This window comes from Marmota marmota, unplaced genomic scaffold (genome assembly GCF_001458135.2).
Source record: "Marmota marmota marmota unplaced genomic scaffold, marMar, whole genome shotgun sequence".
Taxonomy (NCBI): domain Eukaryota; kingdom Metazoa; phylum Chordata; class Mammalia; order Rodentia; family Sciuridae; genus Marmota; species Marmota marmota.
The window spans coordinates 14,501,085-14,524,312 of NW_025999982.1; the positions used below are offsets into that span (position 1 = coordinate 14,501,085).

Genomic DNA, 23,228 nt, shown 5'->3' on the forward strand with positions numbered 1-23,228 from the left:
AAACATTGATGTGGCTGTGTCCCTGTGATATGCTGTTTTAAGTCCTTTGGGTATAGACTAAGGAGAGATAGCTGGGTCAAATGGTGGTTGCATTCCCAGTTTTCCAAGAAATCCCCATACTGCTTTCCAAATTGGCTGCAATTTGCAGTCCCACCAGCAGTGTATGAGTGTACCTTTTCCCCTACATCCTCGCCAACACTTACTGTTGTTTGTATTCATAATAGCTGCCATTCTGACTGGAGTAAGATGAAATCTTATAGTAGTTTTGATTTGCATTTCTCTAATTGCTTGCGATGATGAACATGTTTTCATATACTTGTAGATTGATTGTATATCATCTTCTGAGATGTGTCTGTTCAGGTCCTTGACCCATTTACTGATTGGGTTATTTGGTTTTTTGGTGCTTAGCTTTTTGAGTTCTTTATGTATCTTAGATATTAGTGCTCTATCTGATTTATGAGGGGTAAAGATTTGTTCCCAAAATGTAGGCTCTCTATTCACCTAACAGATTATTTCTTTTGCTGAGAAGAAACTTTTTAGTTTGAATCCATCCCATTTATTGATTCTTGATTTTAATTCTAGTGCCACAGGAGTCTCTCTAAGGAAGTTGGGGTCTAATCCCACATGATAGAAATTAGGGCCTCAGGTAGGCTCATTTTAAGGAGGAAAAACTTTAGATACTTTGAAAGTCTGAGTATTAGAGAGAATTGGAAATGCATTTTGGCAGGCTGGGAATATTTGATGCTTCCTTTGAAAAAAATCCAAGTGTTTCACTTATTTGTAAATCCAGTCTGGCTGCAAATATTTCCAAGTTGAGAAGATTCTTAAGCATAGTGTCAATATCAGTATTGAAGGAGGTCATGTGATACAGAGCTCTTTGTCTTTGACCTTATTAGAAAATTTTATATGAACAAGGGCCTATTCGCCAAATCTCCAGATGACAGAGGGTGTTTTAGCAGAAGGTGTAAGTTGAATGGCAGTGAAATTGTAATGCAAAGGAAAAGGATCACAATAGTTGTGTTTCACATTTAACAAAGACAAAGTAAATCACACTTGGAATCCCAAATTCCACCACACTATAGGAAAGGATGAGTGAAATGCAGTCACCAGGAGTGTTTGTTGCTGCTTCACTTAGATAGGGTATAGAGTAGAAGGTCTAGAATGGTGAGCAGCATATCTCTTTCTTCTACATTGGGTTGTGCATCTGATACATTTTAAAGGCTTATTGAGAAACCTGGAATGGTAAAGTTTCTTAAATCGTGTCAACTGGAAAGGGTTGAAGGACCTAAAGGCTTCGACCCTTAAGACTTAAAAAATATGAACTCATTTGATCCTCAAAAGACTACTTTAAATATACAATATTATTATGACCATGTTTTAGGAAATCAAGGAACAGGGAGGTCAAGTAACTTGCCCAGTATCACATAGGCAATAAGTCACTCCCATGGTCTCAGTATCCTATGTTTTGGTGCTGATAACCCAAACCAGTTCTCAAATCCTCTCTGAGAAACCCCCTTATGTCTTCCCTAACTTGCAGTGCCACATGCTTCAAAAGTAATTTTATTTTCCCTCTATTTAAGTTCATATTCTCTAGTGCATTTGTTTCAGCAGTTATTAGGAAAAATAGAAATTTGACATAAACTAATTCATACCAAGGGAGATTAACTCATAGATTCTGGCTCAACATAATCATTATTGCACAGGTTTTCATATTTTAAAGAACACTTTCTATTTTAAAGGAATTCATCTCAATTGTAATGGTTTTCAAATATTAGGAGGGTCAACTTCCAGGTTACAGCAGGAGAGTTCTAGATTTCAAAAAGCTAGCTTCAAACATAAAAAAGATCTCCTTTTAGGTCTGGTGGTGTGGTTCAGTGGAAGAACTTTTGCCTGGCACACAATGAAGCCCTGGGTTCAATCCCCAATGCCACCAAAAAGCTCTGCATATAACTTAGCGGTAGAGCCTGTGCTTTGCACACATGGTCCCCAGCACTGCAAGCAAATAATAAATAAATAAATAAAATAAAAAAGAAAAGCCCTCTTACTTTCCATGTGCAAGTTGTGCCTATAATTTCATTTGGAAGATAGAGGCAATCCACTGTTAAAAGAAATAATAATAAATTGGACTACAGTCGTACTCTGTCAGACCTACTTAACTTTCTGACTCTTTCCTCCTCTGCTCAAAGTATTTCAAGAGAAAGTTCAGAAAGAAATTTGAGCAGATGCTTTGAGCCCATCAGCTGTGTGAAATCATACTACAGAGGAGAACAAAGTGACAGGATGATTCTGTGTGATTCTTGGTGCCATCAGCCTGTTTTCCTAGCATCTTGGCCTCAAAAGGGGCTTTAATGGCAAAGCAAAACATTCATACTGGGCACCACAGGAACAGGAAAATCACCAGCCACCAGCATTCCTCCAACTGCTCTTAGGAAAGACTGAGTCATTTGAAGGCCTGGACTTTCTGCCTCAGGCAGGTGGCCTTTCTGGTTCCAGCTGTTCTTCCCAATAAAATGTGAACTGGTATCTGACAGTGTCTGCAACTTTGTCCTTCGCTTGAGTCAGGTTTCTGGTCATGGGTCAAATCACTACTGTGAAGTTGTTTCTTCCTCCACACCCAGTAAATTCCTCAGGGAACCATGAGGGCATACACAGATCTCTACAGGTAGTGTTGGTATCACTGAGAGCAGCTGATTGTCTTCCTGGTTCTAGTCAATGATTAACTTTTGCAGGCAACTCCTCCACAGAGAGAGAGAGTGTGTGTGTAGGACAGAGAGGATCAGTTTTCAATGTTTCCACATGGTTACATATCCCTTTTCCTGATCACTCAATGGCCCAATCACAAAGCACTGTGATTATCATTGAGTCCATAGTTAAGAATAAAATCCTACCCTCGCATGAATTTTTCAATTGACATTAAAGAGAAAGCATCAGATGTTTGCCAAGATGCTGTGCTGTGGTCACCTAGGGCTGTATAAACTGTTTTCCACTTATTCATTTAGCCTAAGGGAGTCCAGAGAGCAATTCAGTGACATAGGCCCAGGGCTCAACAACCCAGTTGCAATAGAGCTGTATTTCAAACATTTCTCAGTGAGGAAGCCTCAGATTACCATTTCTACTCATTTCCTACTGAGAGGTTTCACTTTTTACTACCAAGAGGGAAATATCAGTGTGCACTTTGGTCTGTGATGAAGCAGATTTAGTGAAATCCAAATAATAAAGGTTTTATATATATTTGATGATTATTAAATGTGCCCAGCAGCTTTACCCTTGCCCTGCCTCTTTAAATTTCAGTTCCTCATTTCAGCTGAAGGCTCAGGCTTTGCTCTTTAAAAGACCTTCTCCAACTATCAACCCAAACTGCATAAATCAACTTATTATCTTCCCCAGTCAAAATGGACTTCCTCTGAATTCCCCATTTCTGTCCCCATTTCTTTAAATAAATCCTTTTCCTAGACTCTCTGACTCAGCACTATATTTAATTTACTATTATCCATAGTTCAATAGGTTTGATTTTGAAAGACTATCGTACAGAACTGGTCCTTTTTGGCATCATGCCTGCAACTCTGCAAGTGTCAGCAATAGAATTGTGGTTCCCCGCTATGAGAATTCAGTCCATGGGATTAACCTTATCCAAGTGAGGGATAATTGGAGATGAGGATACATTTATAGAAGTCAGACATTTGTGTATACATTACTTAACAAGTCATATCAAAATATGAGGACAATGACAAACAGAACAAAATGCAAGGTGAAGAAAATAAATCATAGTAAAGATTATTTTTAATACATAAATGATGACAACAGTAATAATAAAACCAAATTCTGATAGTAATCAATTACTACTTCCCTAATCATGATCTTCCTCAAACAGACCAAATAGGAAGCACATTTATTTCAATGAGTATTACCCACCCCCCCATGCTGGGGATTAAATCCGGGGGTGTTCTATTCTTGAACTACATTCCCTACTCTTTTCAGTTTTTATTTTGAGGCAGGGTCTCACTAAGTGTGCAGGCTGGTCTCAAACTTGCAATCTTCCTACCTCAACTTCTTAAGTAACTTGGATTATAAGCATGCACCAATATACTTTTTTGCCCTATACAATAAAAAAATTCTTTAGTTACGCAAGTTACCAATTTCAATAATTACAAAAGATACATAGTGAAAATAAGGTATCCCCCATCCTACCCTCTAACCTCTCAATATCCCTCCCCAGATGCATCTACTATAAAAGTTTCCCCAGAAACATACCATGTATACTATGTATATTTACAATGTATATTTTTTAACAAATCTTGATTTATTTGCTTAATACCCATTTCAATCTCCTTGTTCATTGAAAAGTAAAAATAAGAAATCATAACCAGAGTTCCTGATATGATTAACTCAGATGCACTTTTATGACACTTGATATTGAAACTGGGCTAAATAAAGAGAGAAAGGGGCATCAGTCATCCGTTTTGCTAGTATGAACCACAGCAGAGGCTACATGGTTTAGCAGGATTGTACTCTATCTCTGATTTGTCAGAAACAGCTTTTTGATAGTGGTAGAAGTGATATGGTTTTTCCAGACAACAGTTCTACCCAAAGAGTCCAGATTCCATGGACACCTGATTATGGTAGTAGTGTCAGCTCTCTAGTTGCTTAGTTCTGCACTGTATTCTCTGAAAGTTAGCTAAGTCTACTTAGTTATTCACTCAGTAGTTCTGAAAACATTAAAATATATTACTTTCTGCTTAATCTAGAATAGATTGTGTTTTCTATAACTGAATCTTGACTTATAAGAAGTATATAAATACATATGCTGTTTTAGGCTGAATAATACCCTCGCCCCAAATATCCTAATTTCTGAAACCTGTGAATATGTTACATTACACAGCCAAAGGGAATTAGGATGGAATTAATGTTGCTAATTTACTGATTTTAAAATAGGGGAAGTGTTCTAGATTATTCAGGTGAGCCAGTATAATTATAAAGGTCTTTAAAAGAGGAAGGAAGAAGGCAGCCTAATGGACTCAGAGGAAGATAGGACTACTGAGCACAATCAAAGAGATGCAAATTTGTTGGTTTTGAGAACAGAAAAAGAGGCAGTGAGCCAAGGAATGTGGATGGCCTGCAGAAGGTGGAAATTCAGTGAATTGTATCCAGATGAAAATAAATGTAGAGGAAGACTCTGGGAAGAATTTTGTATCCCTTCTGTGCCAATAAAAGTGCACAGTGTTTATTTATTTTATTTTTGGCAATGCTGGGAATCAAACCCAGGGCCTTGCACTTGCTAGGCAAGTGCTCCACCACTGAGCTACAGCCCCAGCCTCATGAAGTTTTAAGTAGCTATATAAGGAAGAAATGTAAAGATTGTGTTTTTTGTTTATTTGAATTTTTATGAAAGTGCTGGCAATGTTGACTTCACTAAGGAAAATAATGTTTATGAACTACATTGAATTTTTAGTTGTTTCTTTACAATGTAATAATGAATATATCAAGGTAAAGATATTGTTTTGGAATTCTTTGTGTTATGTGATGACAAAGGAAAGGCAGGATATCAATTCTACCATTTCAATATTTCATGTGAAGACAAGATTTGAAATCAGAAAAAATATCCATGTTAAATTATATTTATTAAAAGATTTTATAAAATCTTAGGATAAGTGGGGAAAAAAAGAGGAAAAGGTGAGAAGGGACAAACATATTTCCTCCTTAAAAAAAAACAAAACAAAACAAACAAATAAAACCCCAAATTTTAAAAAGTATTCCAGAAAGACAATTCTATATACTTTTGAATCTATGAGACATTTCCCTGGTCAGTTATCTCTGGAGAAAGAGGGATAGTTATACACTTGGTACTTGATGGCAATATTACTGACTAGCAGAGAAATGCAAATCAAAACCACCCTAAGATACCATCTCACTCCAGTAAGATTGGCAGCCATTATGAAGTCAAACAACAACAAGTGCTGGTGAGGATGTGGGGAAAAGGGTACACTTGTACATTGCTGGTGGGACTGCAAATTGGTGCGGCCAATTTGGAAAGCAGTATGGAGATTCCAGGGAAAGCTGGGAATGGAACCACCATTTGACCTAGCTATTCCCTTTCTCGGACTATTCCCTGAAGACCTTAAAAGAGCGTACTATAGGGATACTGCTACATCGATGTTCATAGCAGCACAATTCACAACAGCTAGACTGTGGAACAAACCTAGATGCCCTTCAATAAGATGAATGGATTAAAAAAATGTGGCATTTATACACAATGGAGTATTACTCAGCATTAAAAAATGACAAAATCATGGCATTTACAGGGAAATGGATGGCATTAGAGCAGATTATGCTAAGTGAAGCTAGCCAATCCCTAAAAAACAAATGCCAAATGTCTTCTTTGATATAAGGAGGGCAACTAAGAACAGAGCAGGGAGGAAGAGTATGAGAAGAAGATCACCATTAAACAGGAAGGAGAGGGGGGAGGGAAAGGGAGAGAGAAGGGAAATTGCGTGGTAAAGGAAGGAGACCCTCATTGTTATACAAAATTACATATAAGAGGAAGTGAGGGGAAAGGGGAAAAAAAAACAAGAGAGAGAAATGAATTACAGTAGATGGGGTAGAGAGAGAAGATGGGAGGGAAGGGGAGGGGAGGGGGGATAGTAGAGGATAGGAAAGGCAGCAGAATACAGCATACACTAGTATGGCAGTATGTAAAAAAGTGGAGGTGTAAAGGATGTGATTCTGCAATCTGTATACGGGGTAAAAATGGGAGTTCCTAATCCGCTTGAATCAAATGTATGAAATATGATATGTCAAGAGCTTTGTAATGTTTTGAACAACTAATAATAAAAAAAGAAAAAAGAAAAAAAATATTACTGACTACTGTTAAAATGGGCATATATTTAGCATTGTAAAGTATGCATACCAATGATCTCTGGAGCAATGGAGCAGGAAGAGAGCTGAGAAACTGTTCCTACTCTATAATGCTGAACTAAAAATACTGACTTCTAAAATTTTAAATAAGAAAATTGGAATAATAATTTTAATGACAAATTTACATTAATTCTTATATACAAGAGTTTCCATCTACGATAGTAATATTCAGATGTGATTATGAGTGCTGATGAATATTGGTTTTAATATACAATCAGTTGGAATTTGGCCAAAATATGAGTTTGGTGTACTTTCAATAGTCAGCCAGGCTTGGGAATCACTTATTTACTGAATGTTTACAAATGCCAGATCCTGGCTCAGCTGGCAGTCAAAAGGTAAACATCTGCACGGAGTTATACAGGACAATTTACTATCTCTGTTACTTGGCCTGGAGATTGTTTTTGATTTTGGCTTGTTCTTTCTTGCAAGTGCAAGTCTCTTTTGTAATTCTAAACATTTAAAATAGTTTGTACTCTGAAGATGAGCAATTGCAAGGAAGGGATGTTAAACAGAATTGTATTTTAAAATGTTACAAAATTGTGAAATACAAATAGGAATAGGTACATCAGAGTCCAGAAACTAATCAATTCATGCAGATGTACATGATAAAGGTGGCATTTCAAATAACAGCATAAAGGCAGATTATTTTTTTCAAATATTATAAATACCTAGTAATTGAGAGGAAAGTGAACTTGAATTACAGTCTTACTTAATTCACCCTCAAGCAAAATACAGATATATCAAAATTTTACTCATAAAAAATCAGCCAGGGGTCGTGGTACAAGGAAAGCAGTCTGCAGGGGTCAATAATAGGTCCCTCTCTCTACGCTATACATACCCAGGAGAAAGAGGAATGGATCTAAGGGTAAATGGACATTTGGAAAAAATTGCTACCATCCCTAGAATAAAAGCATTCTTAGAAATCAATGAGAAAATGATAACAAAATACAAAAATTTGCCAAGGATAAGGGCTGGAAGGCCCAGCAATTGTTAAGCAAAAAATAAAATTAAAATAGCCAGTGTATATATGTAAAGATTCTCAATCTCCCTCAATATACATTGAAACAATGGAGTATGATTTCTTTCCTAATCCCAGCGTCTCTAGAGGCTGAGACAGGAGGATTTCGAGTTCAAAGCCAGCCACTGAGCAACTCAGTGTCTCTAAATAAAATACAAAATAGGGCTGGGGATGTGGTTCAGTGGCCAAGTGCCCCTGAGTTCAATTCCTGGTAACAGCACCCCCCCACACACCCAAAAAAAATGGGCTAGGGTATAGTTTAGTGGTAGAGTACTTCAATAAATAAAATGCTCAAGATTCTGGGTTCTATCCCTAGCACCTTAAAAAGAAAGAAAAAATACATAAAATATAAAAGCACAATATGACCAGAAGTTTCATAGTATGTGAAAATTCAGCAAGCTGTACATTTTGTATACTTTTGTCATTACATAGTATAGAACTATAATTATAAAAATAAGTAAAATTTTTAAAATAAAAAAATTTAAAACTAGATTAAAGTTATAGGCTGTTTATTTTTTATAATTCTGGAGCTGCAAAGGCCTTTCTTTTTTCTTTTTAAAGAGAGAGAAGAGAGAGAGAGTGAGAGAGAGAGAATTTTTTAATATTTATTTTTTAGTTTTCAGCGGACACAATACCTTGTTTGTATGTGGTGCTGAGGTTCAAACCCGGGCCGCACGCATGCCAGGCGAGCACGCTACTGCTTGAGCCACATCCCCAGCCCGCAAAGCCCTTTCACTGTAACATAAAACTCAAAAATCATTAAAAAGATCTGGGGAAGTAGCTCAGTGATAGAAGTGCTGAAAATCCAAGAAAAGGCCATATAGTAAGTCCAACAGTAGGTAGCCTCTTCACCTCTATACTGGAAGAAAAAGAAAAATATGGTGTTCTCAGAGCCCAGGAGCCAGGGTCAGCTAGCTTAAGCCAACCTCACAGTCCCCTCTGATAGGAGTGTAAGTCACAGGGGACATGTGGTGGATGCCAGAGATGCAGCTTGAAGTAGGGGCTGAGGTGGGGAGGAATGTCCTGGCTTCTCCTTTCTTCTAGTCCTCTGTATCAGTTTCCTATTGTTTCTACAATACATTAAGTACCACATGCTGGGTGTTTTAAAATAGCACAATTTTTAAATTTTACAGCTCTGGACACCAGAATTCTGATACAGGACTCATTGGGTTAGAAACAAGATGTTGACAGGGTTTCATTTCTTTCTGGAGGCTGTAGGGAGGTATCTGTTTCCTAGGGTTTTTGACCTTTTCCAGGCTGCCTTCTAAGGGTCATGGTTACTTCCTTTCTCTTCCAAGCCAGCAATGACCAGTAGAGTCCTTAAAATTTGTCATCCTGAAACCAAGGGAAAGCCTGATTTAACTCTCTAGCTTCAACTTACTCCTAGTTATTTGCTTTAATCGCTGATTTTATTATTTTATTTTTTTGATACAAGGGATTGAACCCAGTGATGCTTAACCACTAAGTCACAACCCCAGCCCTTTTTATTTTTTATTTTGAGACAGGATCTTCCTAAATTGCTTAGGGCCTCACTAAATTGCTGAGGTTGGCTTTGAACTTGCAATCCTCCTGCCTCAGCCTCCAGAGCCACTGCAAGTACAGGCGTGGGCCACCATGCCCAGATCATCACTAATTTTAGAAGTCAGTTAATAATAAAACTTTAGACTTTACTAGTTTTGCTATAGATAATGCCTTTGAAGTGTGGGCACTATGGTAATAATTTTAACCTTAAGTTCTTTTTCAGGGTTATCTTATTTTAAGATGAGCTAATTTTACAATCCAATTCGCATTAGCCATGTAATATAATGTGTTCACTTGATGGGGGATTAGAAAGCAGGCATTTTAAGAGAAGCCATTATTCTGTCTTCCACACCCTCCAACCTTCCACCAGTGCCTCCCAATGTCCAGACTCAGCTGGAAGCCAACCTACTAGGAAAGCAGTCTGCAGGGGTCAACAATAGGTCCCTCTCTCTACGCTATACATACCCAGGAGAAAGAGGAATGGATCTAAGGGTAAATGGACATTTGGAAAAAATTGCTACCATCCCTAGAATAAAAGCATTCTTAGAAATCAATGAGAAAATGATAACAAAATACAAAAATTTGCCAAGGATAAGGGCTGGCAGGCCCAGCAATTGTTAAGCAAAAAATAAAATTAAAATAGCCAGTGTATATATGTAAAGATTCTCAATCTCCCTCAATATACATTGAAACAATGGAGTATGATTTCTTTCCTATTCTATGGATGAAATTCAAAAGACTGTTAATATCCAGTTTTGGGGACAATGTAGTCTGTTGAAGAAGAGTAATTGGTGCAGTCTTTTTAGAAGGCAAAACCTAATTAAAATGTGAATGTATGCCTTTAGGTTTAGCGATTTCATTTTTATTAAAAATCTCATAATCACAAGTGTGCAAAAAAATACATGTATAAATATAAAGATGTTCACCAAGGCAGTGTTTATGATGCCAAAATAAATAAATAAATAAAATAACCTGGAAATATTTTAAATATTTATTTATATTAATCATTCATGGTTCAGTAAAACAACAAAATGCACCATTTCAAGAAATGACTGGAAATAGACCTAGATTGGACTGGGAATACGTGTATATTCTATAGACATAGAATGTACTAGAAAGGAATGTATGTATATGTATGACTAGGGAAAAAAACCTAAGTTGCAGAGCAATATGTATAGTATAATTACAAACTATTTACATGTTAGAACATGAATAAAAATTCTAGTAAATATAATCCAAACTGTTAATAGTGGTCATTCTGAGATGTGAGATTCTTTGGGATTTTTATCTTATTTTGCCTGTACTGTTTGAATTTTGTTCAACAAACAATTTTTGCATTATCAGAAGAAAAGAATAAAATTATGGTCTTTAGTGTTGAAGCTGGAGCTCAGTGGTAAAGAACTTGCCTACCATACTTGAACCCCTGGGTTTGATCCCTAGCATGGGAAAGGAAAATTGTGGACTGTAAATATTATGTGTGTGGAAGAGTAGGCCAGGCTTTTGCTTATACTGGACAAAATTGATTTTAATTTAGTACTTCATTTGAAAAAAACAACCCCTCCATTAATGAATTAATGAATAAATAAATGTGATTTTCTCTTAGGCCTTTAATTGACTTGAATTTATCTCTATCACTAAATTTGTTTAAATTAGAGTTCCTCTTTCTCAAGGTTCTTCCCCTCCCCAAAATGAAACTGTCCCCTGTGCTTTCAATTCCTATATCTTCAAAGTGTCTGCCACAAAGTTCCTTTCCCTTTAATTTTGGTTTCAGAAATATCCACATAGACCTATTAACTAACAATTTCATTTGGGGGAGACAGATCAGTAGGTGAGTTTTTATTAGAGGTGGTAATTGTCTAAGGTTTTTTCTCTTGAAATATTATGATTTTCCTGGGCGTTGGAAAACTGAAGGTCTTTTAACAGAATTCTAAAGTGTAATGTTCATAATAGCTTCCCATTTTGTAAGTGTTTTAATTGGGTTCTGAAACATCCAGCATTATCTCTGAGCCGCGGGTTTTCCTTTTGTACCTGGTTTTAGATTTAGAAATTAGTCACTACCTACTGCACACAGGTAGGTAGTGATTAATTTCTAACAAACAGGTCATGACTCCTTAAGGTGTTTCTAGCACAACCTTATAATGTTGTAATAGCCTGATTTCTTCATTCATTCCATACTCTTTAGGGGTAAGAGGTAAGGTTTGAAGAATAAGAGAGTGATTCCAGAGTGGAAGGAGAACTCATATATATGATATATATAAGAATAAACACAAATATGTGCTTATGTGCAGAGAGGCCAGGCTTTATACTTGTGAATACAAGTAAAAAAGCCTGACTTCACCTGTCAGGGTGAAGTCAATTGCGTAGATAAGACTGTCTAGCATTTCTCTCATACTATTGGTATTTATTTCTCTACCCCTTCTCAACCATAATCCTTAGAAAAACTTATGAGCTTGTAACAACTAGAGTGTAACAGTACTGAATACATTTCTTGAACTTTTTTGAGATGGTTCTTTGAATAGAATTCAAATATGTAAAAATTAACTTGGAATTATCACTTAATTGTTTATCAACGACTCTTAACTAAAAAGATACTGGAATACTCAATTAAGCATGTGTCGTAAGTAATCACATATTGGCCAATTATCTCCAGAAAGAGGTTGCTACCAAATGGAATATTATTCAATATAAGAAGAATGTCTTAGAATCACTTAAGTAAAATTCCTTTATTTGAAATCTTGTAGACACAGAGAACTAATTAGGCATTCTTCCTACTGTGGAATTTAGCATGTAATTTTTGGGTCCTGATGACATTGGGGATTGATCCTAGGGCTTGTGCATGCTCAAATGCTCTACCACTGAGCTACATCCATAGCCCCTTAGTGCATAATTACTGAGAACTTTCTGTGTGCCAATAGCTGGCATGAATGTAAAAATGTGTGGGACAGTCTTCAATCTTTGAGAATTTTATTCATATAAAAGGAAACAAAAGTTGCATGAAAATAGCTATTTCACAGTAGAAAACGTACCAAATATCCTAGGAGAGGTAGAGATAACAAGTTTTATAAGGAGGGAGGGAATAGATTCAAGAGAGGAGTCATGTCCAAGGGGCATGAGAGAAAAATCATACATGATTTATGCTGTGTTATCATGAAATTTGACTTCTCCTTTTAAAATCACGAGCTCCTTGATCATAAGAAAAGCGTCTCCTTATTCCTCTCTCTACCCATCTGCCCAAGCACCTGGCACAGAGGTCTTCAATGAAAGGAGGAGGGAAAATAATTATGTCAGGCCATTTCATGGTTGATCTGTACAAAAAACAACTGGAGGAGGATTCCTTCAGTTTTTCCCTTCTCTTTCTCCTTCTTTTTAGGCAAAGGAAGAACTCCCAGCTCAAGGAGCAAGTGACCTAAGATAGGTTAGAGTCTCAGCTATGGAATTTGCCAAGAATGCAAGCATAGGCTCTGCCATTTGGTACTTATGTGATCTCATGCAAATTAAGTAACCATCTCAAGTTTCCTACTCTTTGAAAGGGGGGTGACAGTACCACTATGCATTGCATTGTAATGGCAGTCATGTCTGACGAGGTATATGTGTTCAGGTCAGTGTCTGAGACTTAAATTGTCAGATGGTGTTAGTTGTTATTAATGCTGTTGAGAGTATTTTCAAACTAGAAATAGTCCTACCTACTTTACTTCTGGATATTTAAGGAACACATTGAGATTGCATGCTGTTAATGGGTAGAAAGCTTTATTACCTTGTAATGAATCAAGATTATTCTGTGAAAATGTATTTGGTGGTGAGAGAGGTTTAGAAGATCAAAGAGGCTACCCACATAAAGTTTACTAAACCAGGCAAACTGGATCGACAATTAAGGACAGTGCTGAAGAGTTAGGAGAGATATGGTATAATATAGAGGAAAAGGGCAGGGAGGGAGGAAGTGAAAAAAGAAGAATGAGGAGGTAGCCTAGGAAATTAAAGAGGGAAAAAGAGAGTTCAAGTATAAATTAGGAGTCCAAATCAGAGACACAATTTTAATGGGGCAAAGGGAACAAGGTCCTTGTCAAAGAAGCAATTCTATAAAGAAGGTAGCAACGTATGCAGGGGGGGTATTTAGAATGACTCATTTTCCCTGATTATAAAGGAAAGGTATAAACCTTGGGGACAAGGAAGTTAATAGTGTACTGTGCTGTACACACATTAGTTGAAGTAGCCCTTCAATTAATAGATCTGAGAAAAGACAGATGCTGACTAAGGAAGTGTGGGCCGACAGGAGGTTGAGGAAAATTGCTTATGAGCCACATATAGAATGTGGTTTAGTCGTGGGAGTGGTGAGATGTGGCCTGGAAACTGGCAGAATGGAATGTGAATTCTCAGAAATAAGCAGAAAGCAGTATCTTGGTTTATGAGCTTTTTTTTTTTTTAAGCTTTGGCAGGCATTTAATTCTGGGCATCAAAATTATGCCATTCAATCTCCAGCATTACAAAAGAAAAAATTCTGAATAGTGAGTTTAAAAGTTCCAACATTAGACAGGAAATAAATCTCATTATCATCTGTTAGTTAAGGGAGTTAAGTAGAGACCTGAAATAAAGTTCTCATTTCTTGTTTTGGAAACAGTCTATGGCTAGGTGGGCAGAACCATAGCAATGTAATAATTGGACGATGCCTTTTAGAGTCACATGAGGCCTGATACACATAAATGCTTAGATGGTGTCTAAGAGATAATGATTATAGATGAAATCCTCTATTGAAAGTTCCCATGAGTTTCTACTTAAAAAAAGAGAATTTGTCCTTTGTAATTTATAAAAGATCCTGAATAAATGAAATACAGATTACTAGTATTCCAGCTTTTTAAAAAGCTACCCTGTAGTAGTGTAACTTGTAATGTGTATAAAAATCACCTGATTGTTGGGCAACAGTCACTTGTATTTACTGTTTAAAATTTGCAGAGATTCAAACAGGAATATTGCAAATGCCTTACTAAGATAAGAATGTGTCCAGTTTATTTGTCTGAGATATGTCACTCTCTATGCAGTTTCTCTCCAATAGGGTGAATTTTTTTTTTTTTTGGTACAGGGGATTAAACCCAGGGGTGCTTACCCACTGAGTCACATCCCCAGTCCTTTTTATTTATTTATAATTTCTGAGACCGGACTTGAACTTGAGATCCTTCTGCCTCAGTCTCCCAAACTGCTGAGATTATAGAAGTGCACCACCATACCTAGCTAATACAGTGAATTTTATTTAAATAACAGAAAGTTATTTAATAACAGTTAGCATTTCTTAGCCTTTTTAGCCAGAAATCACATTCCTTAAAGGGAGAGTGTGTATTGCATTACATCTCTCAGAGTTCCTCAGATCTGTCATGCCCTATACATTACATTGGTTTAAATGTTATTTTATACTAGTAAATTTTTTAAAAAATATTTTATTTATTTTTTAGTTTTTGGCGGACACAACATCTTTGTTTGTATGTGGTGCTGAGAATTGAACCCGGGCCGTACGCATGCCAGGCGAGCGCGCGCTACCGCTTGAGCCACATACCCAGCCCCATAAAAAATTTTTTACTAGTTGATTAAGAGTAGTAGATACTTAATCAATGCTTATTGAACCAAATTTTTGTACCTATTTTTTTTTTTTTTGAGACATTAGCACTTTTTCCCCCTGTGATTGTAGATGTAGCTAAAAGAAAAATCAATTACCTACTTAACATCCTTCATTAACTGTCTAGGATAACAGTGCAGATCATTCCCTTGGCACACAGGGCCTCCCTTGTTTGACTTTGATCGGCTGGAGCTTGGCTCTCTAGGCTTTTGGCTGTCCACATGTCTTTGTCCTGGTTGGCTGATTACCCTTTCTCAACTTTGTCAGTCAACCCCAATGTTCCCCCAACAGGATCCCCAATACTTCCTCTTTTAATGGCAGGGATCATATTTTCCAAGTAGCAGCTACTCATTTAAAACGAATGTTCAGTAAGTGTTGACTTGAATTAATGTGTTCATTACTAGAAATTCTTCATATAATATTATGTGCAAAATTTGGCTGATATTTGAAAAATGCAAATGCATTTGTCATTTGAGATTACCTAAAGTATCTGACTCTTCATAAGGGGCCAGTTGTAACATTTTGGGAGAGTATACTTTTAAAAGTATTTTTAAAAGAGATTCCTGTTGAGGACCTATGAAGCTCCTAAGATTTCCCTATTATGATAGCCCAGTTCTTTGATACTGGCATATGATTATTAAAAAGGTCCTTACAGTAGGCAAAGTGGTGATTCATTTTGATGGGGTCATCACATTTTTAGTTACACTTTTTCTACAATAATAAAAAAAAAAATTAGTTACACTTTTTTTACAATGCAATAATGATTTCTTTTTCTTTTTTTTCTTTTATGGTGAACCAAGGGCCTTGTGCATGAAAGGTAAGCACTCAACCAACTGAGCTATATCCCCAGCTCTGAAAATGCAATAATGAAAAGTGCTTATAGAGTTGTCTTATATGAGCATATCCCCCAAATTTCTAGTGAAATAATATTTTATCACAAGCTGATGGGTCATCGGTTTGAGCAGGAAAATTTTCAACTTTTGTTTTGAGATGAGATCTCACTAAATTTCTGAAATTTTTGGCTTTGAACTTGGAATACTCTTACTTCAGCTTCCCAACTAGCTGGGATTATAGGCTGGTGGGCATTGTAGATTTTTAGCTTTAATGACCTCACAGTATAGGCATTGTAATTAGGATAATTAATTAAAGGAGCTCTATGAACAATTAATAACCAACATTTGCATAGCACTCAAAGGTTTAGAAAATGCACCATTTTGTAAGTTTAAAAATAAATTCCTGGATATAATTTTTTTTGGTTTGGAAGATAGCACTAACTTTAGGATCATGGTTATTTATTTTTTTTCCAACTTACTCAACTCTTCTTATAGGTCCTATTCCCTCATCCTTCCAATTTTTGTATCCAACATTGGAACATTACCTCAATGGGATAATGCCTTTTGAATTTGCTTATTTTAATTTTTAAACTCTAAACTACACTGCTTATTATGGGGATATTACAGATCCTGGGATTTCTAGGACAGAACTGATTGTAAATGCTTTGTCACATTGTCAAATCATGGAACCTGATCTCTGGTTAAGAAAATGTGGTCACCTTATCTACTTGATGAAGGTTAATATGAATTTTGTTACATATATTCTAAATATCTGATTTTATATATTATATCCTATTATATATACACATATTCTGAAATAAGACTTTTTAATGTGACCTTATTGGCAAAAAAATACCCCCCATTTGTTTTCCTTAACCTTTCTTCAGTTCTATTTATTGTCCTTTCTTCTTTAAATATCTAGGGTTCAATCGAGACCTAGATATTTAGATCTCTTCCAATGGATTTTTCTTTTCTGTCTCCTTCAATGAATTCTCTTCTGCCTCTCACCAGCCTCATTTTTCAAAATCTTAAAACTATTTACTTTCTTTAAAAAGACAGGGTCTTGCTATTTTGCCCATGCTGGAAAAATAGCCTGGGCTCAAGTGATCCTCCTCCCTTGGTCTCCTGATGTACTACCTAGCCATGCTTGAACTACTTTCTTATGGGTTGCTTGAGCTGCACAGATTTTTCAAAAGCTCAGGAATATTCTGTTTGCATAGCCACCTCCCATCTTTACTTCTAGGATATCTTCAGACAGAATTACTGCCTTCCTTCAAGCTTTAGTGCAATTCACACCTTCTCCCTATAGTTTGCCCTGCCTGTAGTAATTTATTTTCCTATAAAATCTCAAGCATTTGACTTTCACTACCTCATACTGTTTATTAGTTTCATGTATTCATGTCTCACGTCCTAGTTAGAATGCAGTCCTTGAGGATGAGGGCTGTATGTACTTCATCCTTTTTTTTTATTTGTTTAGTAGGATACAATGAACAAATATTACTCAACAAGTATTTGTTGATTAAAGAAAGCCCAAGTTCCATGATTCCAATACCACACAGTCAACATCTTATTTAGATATACATTGTAAATTTTTTTTCTTTTCTCCTTTTTGGCCTCTGCTTCTGAGTTTGACAATTCCTGTTTAGTATTACCGTAGGTAACTATTTTAGAAACAATAAAAAAAATTAAAAGATGGTAAAAACAGGTATGTAAGAGATAGTGGAAACTGATATTTATAGTGTCGCTATTCTGTGCTTGACACCATAGTCCGCATTTTAAAGATTTCTTTCAACAAACCTAAAAACTGAAGTCCAGCCATGTTAATTTATCCAAAGCTCCCCCCAAAATAAATGCCTGTGCTAAGTTTCAGAAACCAAGGTCTGCCTGATTTCAAAGGCAAGGCGGTTTTAGTATTGGAAGACTTCGAGAATTAAATGGCATAATTTACTGAAAAAGCAGTAGGCACAATAGTTGGCGTTCAACAGATGTTTCTTCCACAATTTGCCTACGAATTGTGTCTACTTAAGCAGGAGAGGAGGAAAAAACAAAACAAAAAAACCTGGATGAATTAATTATACTTGTTTATAACTTTAAGAAAGCCCACATTTAATTATAATAATCCCATGCCCTCCTTCATATTGACTCTAGAAAAAAATGCCTGGCAATATTTCAAATCATGATGCCTATTTTTCTTCCATGGTTGCGTAACAATTTTAATTTCAAAAGAGAATAGAAAGTTATTTTCGGCTGTCAAGAGACTAAAAGAATGTAATAAAATTATTTCTGTGACACAGATTTATGTGCTTAGTTTTTCATTTTTCTTTCTTCCCCGACGAAGAGCATATTACTCTGTTCTATAGGGACTTTGCAAAGTAAACTGCGGGGTTTCAACAGCTGCTGGGGTAACCCTCAACACCGAAATCAAGCGCGTCCTCAGTTCTTGTCGTTGACTCCCATAAGCTGCTCCTCTGCAGAAAGTTAACACCGCGTCGCCACCGCGGAAAGTGGGGCAACCCAAGCTTATTTTGCCTATCAGCAGAAACCTTTTGTATCCATTTCAGGCCACAGAACAGACAAAACGCCCTACCCAGATGTTCTGAAGCTCCGCGGGGAGGAAGAAGCGTAGCTTCTTTATACTGCTCTCTCATCCGCTCGTGGCACCTGGACGCGGGCGGCGCGCGACCCAGGGCCGTGACGTCCCCGCACCTGGCAACAGCCCTAGCTCCGGTGCTGGGTAAAAACTCCAGCACATCGGGGGCGGGGCCAAGAGAACGAGGACGTTCTCGCGAGATTTCCCTCATCCCGGCCCATCTCCCCGCACCTTCCCGGCTTCTGTCCGGCTCTTTACCTCAGTCTTTGGCGTCGCCTTGTAGGACGCCGGGCCCTGAGGGAGCAGCTAGGGGCGGGTTCTGAGGCTGGGCGGGCGCTCGGGGTTGGAGCTGGCGGCCTGAGCGAACCAGCGGGTCCCAACTCCTGCGGAAGCGACAAGGGTGGGAGAGTCGCCGTCTGGGCGCGCGGGGGAAGGGCCCTCCCGCCGCCGTGGCTTCGGCGGAGGCCAGGCGTGAGGAGTTGCCATCGTCGCTGCCTCACGGGCCGCGCTGAAGAGACTGGCCGGATAGTGTCGTGGGCGGATGGAGGCGCCTGCTCGCCCCACCTGAGCTCAGGAGGGGCCAGAGCCGAGCGCGGGGCCCGCCTCCTGTCTCAGGAGCGCTCGCGCGAGCCAGCGGAGGAGGAGAGCGGGTGCCGGGCTTCTTCCCGCAGGAGTCCCCAGCATGGGTAAGGTTGGGCGCTTCCCGCCGCCGGTCCAGGCCCTCTCGAGCCGGGGAGGCGGTTCCCTGGTCTGCCTCAGTGGGGACGCGACGGGGCTCAGCCCCCGCGCTGCAGCACCCTACACCACCCTCGCTGGCGCCCCTCCTAGTCCTGCCTCCCACCTTGTTTTTCTCGCGGTGCTCTCGGGCGCTGTCCTCTCCGCCCCTTCTCCTGTTCACCTCAAGGTGTGGGAAGGAGGGCTGGGACGCCCGACCACCTCTCGGCGCCCACTGCCCTGCGCCGCCCTCTTCGGATGGGGGAGGGTGATCGGAAAACTTGACAAAGTGGCACTTTGTCTTCTCTGAGGCTTTGTATAGATTGGACTTTTAGGGACATATAAGTACACATTTTGTCAAAGTTTTTTTTTTTTTTTTCCTTGCTGAAACTTGCAGCAAGAGATGACTCGAGAAAAGGAAATCTATAATATGTATTTTAGTCTGGATCTACCTAGGCAAATATGCTGGTACTTAAACATTAAATCTCCTCCCCAACTGGGTTGGGGTTTGGTAGGATTCAGTATTGAACCCGGTGAGGAGTAGTTTCCTGTTTGGAGTTAGACTTCCTTGCTAGAGGAGAGAAAAGTACAAAGCCTTATACGTTGTTGCTGTGTGTTTTAAAAGTTTTATTTGGAATTAGGGAATGTATTGCAGTTTGGTTTGGAAAGTTTTGTCAAGTGGTGTAACGATTCTTTTGATTAAAAAGTTCAGTGTAGGCTAGGCACTAATTCCTAATTCTTTAAAATTTAAAAGCATTTTTTAAAAGAATATTTTAAAAAATCAAATTTGGGCCACCATAAGGGAGAGAACGTTCTGTGAGAGTAAATCCAAGTTTAGTGGAGTAAATCAGGAGGACTCTATCACTGCTTCCAGTTGAAAGTTGGTGTCGCTTCATATCAACAAACCATTACCGAAATGAATAATTCATGAAACTAACAAATGATTTAGTAGCAGGACAAATAGAGTACTGCTGATGTGGCACCCTCTGCCCACCCTTTGCTTTGTGCATGATGCTTTGAACAGTGTGTATAGGCACTTGCCTAGCTATTCTGTTTTCTTAGATTTTCTATTTTTATGTTCCCCTCACTTACCACCTGTTCTCAGCTACCTTTTATAAACAAAGTGCTCTTGAACTCAGAAACAGTAAAATAAAATATTTGCTATTTGGATCCTTCGAATGAATTCCTTTTTAATTGATTAGTTGAGCTTACAGGGTAATTGTGGGCTTATTCCTTTAAGCATCAAATTTTAAAATCACTAACTGCTTTGGATGAAAATTATACTAAAATTAAATGTACAACTCGATCTAAAATAGGATGTAGAATATAATTAAATTTATTTTAATTATATAATTTGTTACTTTTTCAGTTGCTGGTGTGCCTTGAGAATCTGTTGGATCATATATAGGACTTGATCCAAATGCTAAATAACATACTTCTTTGCGTTTTTTTCCACATTTTTTATTGGTGTATTATAGTTGATAGTATTTGTTAACATTACTCCTTTCCATTTTGAAATTATTTAAATAGGTGCTTTCCCCCCTACTTTGCTTTTCTATGCTTGTAACTGTAATTAGTGTCCCCCTTTATTCTCCGTTTTCTTTTTTTTTTTGACTGTGTGGAAATCATGTGCAAATTTGTGATTATACATGGGGGAAAATCAGTAGACCCTTACTGAACAGTGTGAGGTCCTCTGGTGGGAAAAGTGAATGAATACCAATACTTGGACATTATAATATCTATTTGGCCAGAGGTCTTTTCTTAGTGAGTTGTTATATTCTGGATAAGTGAAGTTTGGTAAAGTTCCACGTTAGCATACTGTCAACTTGACTACTCAATTATGAACTTCTCTTATTTGGGGTATTTGTTGTTAAAATGAGAAATATTTGTGAAACATTTTCATATGAATGTATACTTTAAATTTATTAGTCATGTAACCATATTAAAATCCTCAAGTTTATTTGAAGGAGTTTCCTCTTTAAGGTTCATTTGCTTGGTTTTTTCATCAGCGATCTTTTAAGATGTAGCCTAAAATATTTACATGGGATTTTATATAATTTGTCAAAAATGAAAGAAAAATTGAAAATTTTTTTGAGAGATTAATGTGGATACCTACTGAGTGATGGTTTCTGCACTTTAGTGATACAGTTAAGAGAGTTAAGAGCAGGGGCCCTGGATAGGAATTTATTTCCTGAGGTCTCACCTATCTGTGTGACTGAGCAAATTACTTAACCTCTCTGTGCTTCAGTTTCTTGATCTAAAAATGGGATTCAAGTATGACTCTCATAGATGTTAGAATGCCTGAGTGAGTGAATACTTATAAAGTGCTTAGGAAGTTACCAGGGCTGCTGGATGTTTTCATTTTTAAATGATTTCCTTGATTCTTGTTGGGACCTTAAACAGAATACTGTCTTTCAAGGGCCAGTGAGAGGACATGAGTCTATACTAATGCAGAAATCAATAGAATTTTATGTAGTGTAATCTTACAGAAATTATGTAGAAAGATACTATTTTTTTTCAGTATTGGTTATACTCTGAGAAGCTCCATTATTAAAAATAAGCTTATTTAGAAAAAACTTTTAAGTGGAATGACTTATTACTAGAGACATTTGAATTTTCTGTTAACCTGTTTTTATTTTTTATGTTTGTTAAATGTGGAAAATGTCTTTCAAGAAATATGAGGCGCTCATGTGAAATAATTAGGGAACATCTTTGGGAGATACAAAGCAATACTTTTAAAAAAATTTGTTCCAAAAATACATTTGTGCATTTTGAAGTGAAATATGAAAGTAAATGGCACAGTGTTGCTAAATTTGAATTTTTATTTTTGAAAGAGTAAGCATATTTTAAGGACTGAATTTTTCTTAATTTCAGATACGGTTATGAGCTTTTGAGTTTAAATTTATTCTAAAAACTTACATATAAAGCATGTCAGTCATGAAGTTTAAATGGAAACTTGCAGTGTGTTTAGATGATATATACCACACACACACATGCGCGCACACACACACACACACACTTCTATAATAGAATTTCTTTATTTTACATTTACATTGTACTATTTGGAGAAAAACTTGATCCATACAGATACATTAGCTTACATACAATAGGGGATACTTGCTAATTCAGCCTCAGGATTGACTTCAGTTACACAATCTAGAGCATAAAAAAGTAATAGGAAATTTTTCCCCCTCCCTGCCAATTTTTATACCTAATCCAAATCTGTGAAAACCCCTTTCTCTTTAATGGAATATCTTTCCCTGTTGTTAAATGTGTTTTGAGTATGGTAAAAATGTTTCATTTTCTGATGTATATAAAGAAGTGGTATCATTGTGTCAAGGGCATAAAGATAGGCAGAGAAAGAGGTGTAATGATTCTTGATTTCACTGAGTATAGGGCAGACCTCTTTTCCTGGTAAATGGATGAATAAGTTGTAGACCTCTTTTCTTGGTAAATGGATGAATAAGTTGTCAAAGATCTGAACATTTTCAGAATTTATATTCAGAAAAGAAAGGGTGGAACTGTGACTTACTTGATTGTAGGAATTGATATCTACTATACAGATTTAACACCAACAGGATTTAGGTGCTAAATAATAGTAGCAGCCAGGCAGTAAGTCTTTCTAGATGAGTTCCCAACACTAATTTGGGAAATCTGGATTGAAGTTCAGTTATAGTTATCGTCAGCATGTCAACATCAGGGATATGTGTAGCAAAATTTAGTGTGTAGACTGGTGGAGCCGGTCAGCTGGGTGTGGGAGTGAGATGCTGGTTGGTAGTAAGCCACCAGGTAGAGGTTCAGGATGGCATTGTGAAGGGAGAAGGGAGGAGACAGGGTCTGGAAATAGGCCTTGGAGACCTAGCTACAGGGAAATGAAACCAGACAGGGTCTAGATTTTTTTTTTTTTTTAATATTTATTTTTTAGTTGTAGTTGTACGCAATTCCTTTAGTTTACTTATTTATTTATATGTGGTGCTAAGGATTGAACCCAGGGCCTCACACATGATAGGCGAACACTCTATGCTGACGATAACTATA

General features: G+C 37.4%; 1 protein-coding gene and 1 long non-coding RNA gene across 6 annotated transcripts in view; one reads left to right on the forward strand and one right to left on the reverse strand.

Moving 5' to 3' along the window:
- Window positions 1–13,859: 13,859 nt before the first annotated feature.
- Window positions 13,860–23,228, reverse strand: part of LOC125617477 — a 15,803-nt gene continuing 6,434 nt past the window's right edge. The window contains exons 2-3 of the long non-coding RNA XR_007348504.1: window positions 17,247–17,255; window positions 13,860–14,544 (exon numbers count right to left, since the gene is read on the reverse strand). This is a non-coding gene — a long non-coding RNA (uncharacterized LOC125617477). The remainder of the gene's footprint in view (window positions 14,545–17,246; window positions 17,256–23,228) is intronic.
- The window catches only part of LOC107143980 (CD2 associated protein), a 112,673-nt gene continuing 108,136 nt past the window's right edge, over window positions 18,692–23,228 (forward strand). For 3 of the 5 annotated variants that reach the window (XM_048805445.1, XM_048805446.1, XM_015487837.2), the window contains exon 1: window positions 18,693–19,162. In XM_048805445.1, coding sequence (XP_048661402.1) covers window positions 19,159–19,162 — 4 coding nt within the window. In that variant the 5' untranslated portion in view covers window positions 18,693–19,158. Of the gene's footprint in view, window positions 19,163–23,228 lie in introns of all 5 variants that reach the window. The other 2 variants (XM_048805444.1, XM_048805443.1) reach the window with 1 other exon arrangement.